This window comes from Chiloscyllium plagiosum, chromosome 6 (assembly GCF_004010195.1).
Source record: "Chiloscyllium plagiosum isolate BGI_BamShark_2017 chromosome 6, ASM401019v2, whole genome shotgun sequence".
NCBI classification, from domain to species: Eukaryota; Metazoa; Chordata; class Chondrichthyes; order Orectolobiformes; family Hemiscylliidae; genus Chiloscyllium; species Chiloscyllium plagiosum.
The window spans coordinates 120,363,230-120,368,233 of record NC_057715.1 but is presented as its reverse complement, the minus strand read 5'-3'; the positions used below and the strand labels follow the sequence as shown (position 1 = coordinate 120,368,233).

Here is a 5,004-nt window from a genome sequence, read left to right as displayed (position 1 = left end):
CTTCTGCAGTTGTACAGGGCAGGGAGTGCAGCGTAGGTTCACGAGGTCAATTCCTGGAATGGCGGGACTACCTTACGCTGAAAGATTGGAGCGACTGGGCTTGTATACCCTTGAGTTTAGAAGACTGAGAGGGGATCTGATTGAGACATATAAGATTATTAAAGGATTGGACACTCTGGAGGCAGGAAACATGTTTCCGCTGATGGATGAGCGCTGAACCAGAGGACACAGCTTAAAATAATGGGGTAGACCATTTAGGACAGAGATGAGGAGAAACTTCTTCACCCAGAGAGTGGTGGCTGTGTGGAATGCTCTGCCCCAGAGGGCAGTGGAGGCCCAGTGTCTGGATTCACTTAAGAAAGAGTTGGATAGAGCTCTCAAGGATAGTGGAATCAAGGGTTATGGAGATAAGGCAGGAACAGGATACTGATTAAGGATGATCAGCCATGATCATATTGAATGGTGGTGCAGACTCGAAGGGCAGAATGGCCTACTCCTGTACCTATTGTCTACAAGGTCATCTTCCTTCGTTGGATACCTTCTGTCATCATTCGTTTCAGAGAGTGTGAAAAGATGAGCAGCACTCAATTGGACAATGACCTGAAATTAAAGTGATTTGCCCTGACTTACAGGAGAAATGATCATTTCAGAATGAAACATTAGCAAGGAAAACTTTCCTAATCTGATTGCAACAAATGATTCCGTGGGATCCTGCTGGACTGTGCAGATCTCATAGAACATAGAACAATACAACGCAGAACAGGCCCTTTGGTCCTCAATGTTGCGTTGACCTGTGAACTAATCTAAGCCCATCCCCCTACTATCCCATCATCATCCATGTGCTTATCTAAGGATTGTTTAAATCTCCCTAATGTGGCTGAGTTGACTACATTAGCAGTTAGGGCATTCCATGTCCTTACCATTCTCTGTGTAAAGAACCTGCCTCTGACATCTGTCTTAAATCTATCACCCCTCAATTTGTAGTCATGCCTCCTCGTACACGCTGACATCATCATCCTAGGAAAAGGTCTTTCACTGTCTATCCTATCTAATCCTCTGATCATCTTGTATGCCTCTATCAAATCTCCCCTTAGCTGCCTTCTTTCCAATAAGAACAGACCCAAGTCTCTCAGCCTTTCCTCATAAGACCTTCCCTCCAGACCAGGCAACATCCTGGTAAATCTCCTTTGCCCCTTTTCCAATGCTTCCACATCCCTCCTGTAATGAGGCGACCAGAACTGTACACAATATTCCAAGTCCGGCCGCACCAGCGCTTTGTACAGTTGCAGCATGATATTGTGGCTCCAGAACTCAATCCCTCTCCCAATGAAACCCAACACACTGTATACCTTCTTAACAGCACTATCCACCTGAGTGTGCTAATGACTAGGAGTTTCATGTGACAGCTCCAGCAGGATTAGTGTGCTCACTGTGTGAGCTGGTTTCACACATTGTCCTAAATCTGATTGTTGGATCATTGCTGCTATTGAGTAACAGGATGTGGACTGACCTCAGGGAGCTGGCTATGCCTTGGGCTGCCCAGTGTGGATTGAGACAGGAGGGTTGGCTTGGCAGACAGCAACTCTGACTTCCCACCGGATGACTGAAGGGGCCGGGTATATTCGGAGATCACCGATCTGCTCCCAGATGGACTTTCAGTGCCTGAAAACAGAACCAAAATAAAAAGCTGGGGACACAGTTTTACTGAGCTGTTTTCTCAATCCACCCCCGTCCCAGATCATTCACAGCACACAGGGCCTGATCCCAGCCTGATCCCAGTCTGGATTTGTTATTGTGACAGTACAGTCACCGGAATAATCCCAGGTCTGCAGGTCAGAACATGTCTCAACTAACAGATCAGTGAAAATCAATGTGAAAATGGATACCATTGGATTAGAGGAGGATTAAAATGACCTTGTTGGCTGTGTTTCACCTGTTTCCTCGATTCTAATAGATTTCACACGATATTCCTGAGAGTGTGACAGTGCAGTTTTGACACTCTGCTCGGTTCTGCCCATCACTGATCCTGGGGAGCAGACACCATCAAAGATGTTCTATTCTCAGACATTTGGAGCATGACAGCTTTGGGCCAAGCAGATTGAACTTTTTGCTTCTTGACATCACAAACTGAGTCATTAGCGATTCCCAAACACCCCCAGTTCCTGGGATAACAAAAGCTCATGTCCCCATTGAGGCTGGGGGCCAGTGACCACACACAAGCCAGTGAACAGGAATATGAGAGCAATTATAGACCTCCTTCCTCCCAGGGTATGCCCAGGCCAGCAGCTAACGCCCATCCCTTACTGATACCATGTCGCTGGAGTGGGTCTGATAGAGATACCTTGGAGCTGTGGAATAAGCCATGGTTATATGTTAATGAAGGGATAATTGTGGAGGAACTGGGTGTGTCAATGTGGAGAACAGGTAACAGTGTGATGGGGCTCTTGTAATGTGAAAGTTGAAATAAAATTCTAAAGAGAAATGTATGTCCGTGGACACTGTTGGAGCAAACCTTCTAACTCTGGTGATTAACATCATGAACATGGAGAGCTGCCCTCTTGACCCGCTGCAGTCCATGTGCTGTGGGTAGACCCACAAGGGAGGGAATTCCAGGATTCTGACCCAGCCACACTGAAGGAACAGTGAGATATTTCCAAGTCAGGATGGGGAGTGACTTGGAGGGGAACTTGCAGGGGGTGGTGTTCCCATCTATCTGCTGCCTCTTGTCCTTCTAGATGATATTAACCTCTCTCAGGTGGGTTAAGGTCAGGCTCCATCTGAGGAGGTGTTGAAATATGGTCACCGTGTCATTCTGACAGGACCTCCAGCCCCTGCAGACCACCAATGTCTCCCAATCACCGCTGCCTTATTCAATCCCTTACCCTTCCTCACTCAAGAACAGTCTCTGAGGTTTTCCATCACAGCCCCACCGTTTAACTGAATCAGAACAGGCTTCATTCCCAATATCAATACTAACATCAAAGAGATGAAGCTAACCATCAGGTTCCAGGTGCCTCAGCTGTGAACACAGGATCGGTTAAATCCCTGGAGCTTTGGGATTAACCATGTGTTTTAGGGAGAGATAGTTTCAGATGGTGATGCTGAGGTGGGGAAATGTTGCATTAAGCAAATCGTTTCTCAGCTCTGACTGAAATTCTGGAGAATTTGGAAGTTTTGGTTTTGTTCTCCAGTTTTTCTTCCTAGTCTGATCCCTGAAACATGTCCTGTCCGTTTGGGAAACATGTCCTGTCCGTTTGGGAAACACGTCCCTTGACTTTATTTTACTGCCCGGTGAATTATACACAATCCCTCCCTCCACTCCAGAGCCCAGGGGCAGTTTCTTTGGGTCCTGAAGACTCACATTGCACTGATCACGTCGTCTCTAACGCTGCCCGATCAAATCAGCTGAGTGGGTAAGAATCCCATTGGGCCAGCCATGCCTGTGTAAGACCATACCACACAGGAGCAGCTGCAAGCCATTCAGTCCATCACATCTGCTCTGCTATACAATGAGATCATGATTGACCCAATCAGCCTCAACTCCATGTTCCTGCCTTTCCCCCCTAACCCTTGATTCCCTTCCTGATTAAACATCGCTCTCTCTCAGTCTTGAATACACCCAGCCTCGACACCTCTCTTTGGGGAAGAATTGCACAGATTCACTCCCCTTAGAGAGAAGAAATTCCTCCTCAGCTCTGTTTTCAATTTGTGTCCCCTCACAGTGATTACTCCTCCTGTTCTGAGACTCTCCTACAACAAGAAATGACCTTTGTGCATTGAGTCTGAAGCCCCTGCACAGTATAGAATGTTTCAATAAAAGGTCACCTCTCATTCTCAAAACCTCAAAGGGTCCAGGTCACCACCCCAAGGGGCATGAGTAGGAAGGGTTTCGAGGGGGATAGGGAAAATGCTGGCAAGTGGGACTAGACCTGGTCAGCACGGATGAGTTGGACAGAAGGGGCTGTTTCGGTGCTGTATGACTCTATGACTCTCCTCATAAGAAAATCCCTCCATTGCCAGGATCAGCTGAGTGAACATTCTCTGGCCAGGCTCTGATACCATCTGATCTTTCCTTCGATAAGGGGTCCAAGCCTGTTCACAGTATTCCAGCTGGGGTCTGATTTGGAGCTTCATTCTGATTGCCCTGTAACATAATTCACTTCAAACATTTACCCAGTTCCCTTTCGAAAGCTGAACCTGCTTCCCTTCAGATTGCATCATCCCACGGCACGTGAATGATCCTCTCTGGCTCCAAGTTCTTCATCTGATTCCCTTTGATCTTCACTCCCCAGTCACTGTGCCTCTGACCATGGTAACACTTCCTCCTTTTAGTTATTTATTCCAGAAAGCCCTCTCTCATTCTGGGACCTGGGCGAACTCTCCACTTCTGCTCAAAGGCCAACAGCCCCTGATTCTCTGGCTTCTCTGGGTCAGGTTTCTCAGGCTTGGTATCAGTCCTGCAGCCTCTCACCTCAGGGTCAGTCCCACTTCGAAAGCCTGAAGCTAAACTCCAAGTGGCTGTGCCCAGTGCAGGAGGGAGAGAGGGCTGCACTGTCTGAGGGACAGGTTGGACTCAGGGAGAGGTTATACTCAGGCTCTGTCCTTTGGAAGCTATTGCAGGAATTTACACAAGGGTCCAGGATGAGAGTCCCCCTCGTTGCCATGACCCAAGATCACCGATTGGTTAATACTCATTAGTGTTCCAGAGAGGCCACCTGATTAGAGTCATAGAGTCATAGAGATTACAGCACAGAAACAGACCCTTCGGTCCAACCCGTCCATACCGACCAGATATCCCAACCCAATCTGTCCCACCTGCCAGCACCCGGCCCATATCCCTCCAAACCCTTCCTATTCATATACCCATCCAAATGCCTCTTAAATGTTGCAATTGTACCAGCCTCCACCATATCCTCTGGCAGCTCATTCCATACACGTACCACCCTCTGTGTGAAAAAGTTGCCCCTTAGGTCTCTTTTATATCTTTCCCCTCTCACCCTAAAC

At 47.7% G+C, this 5,004-nt stretch overlaps 1 protein-coding gene across 1 annotated transcript in view; it reads right to left on the bottom strand.

The window, feature by feature from the left end:
* LOC122551099 (RIMS-binding protein 2-like) overlaps positions 1 to 5,004 on the bottom strand; it is a 51,879-nt gene that overhangs the window by 25,823 nt on the left and 21,052 nt on the right. Inside the window, exon 4 of the mRNA XM_043692743.1 lies at positions 1,511 to 1,662. Within this exon, the coding sequence (XP_043548678.1) occupies positions 1,511 to 1,662 (152 nt within the window). The remainder of the gene's footprint in view (positions 1 to 1,510; positions 1,663 to 5,004) is intronic.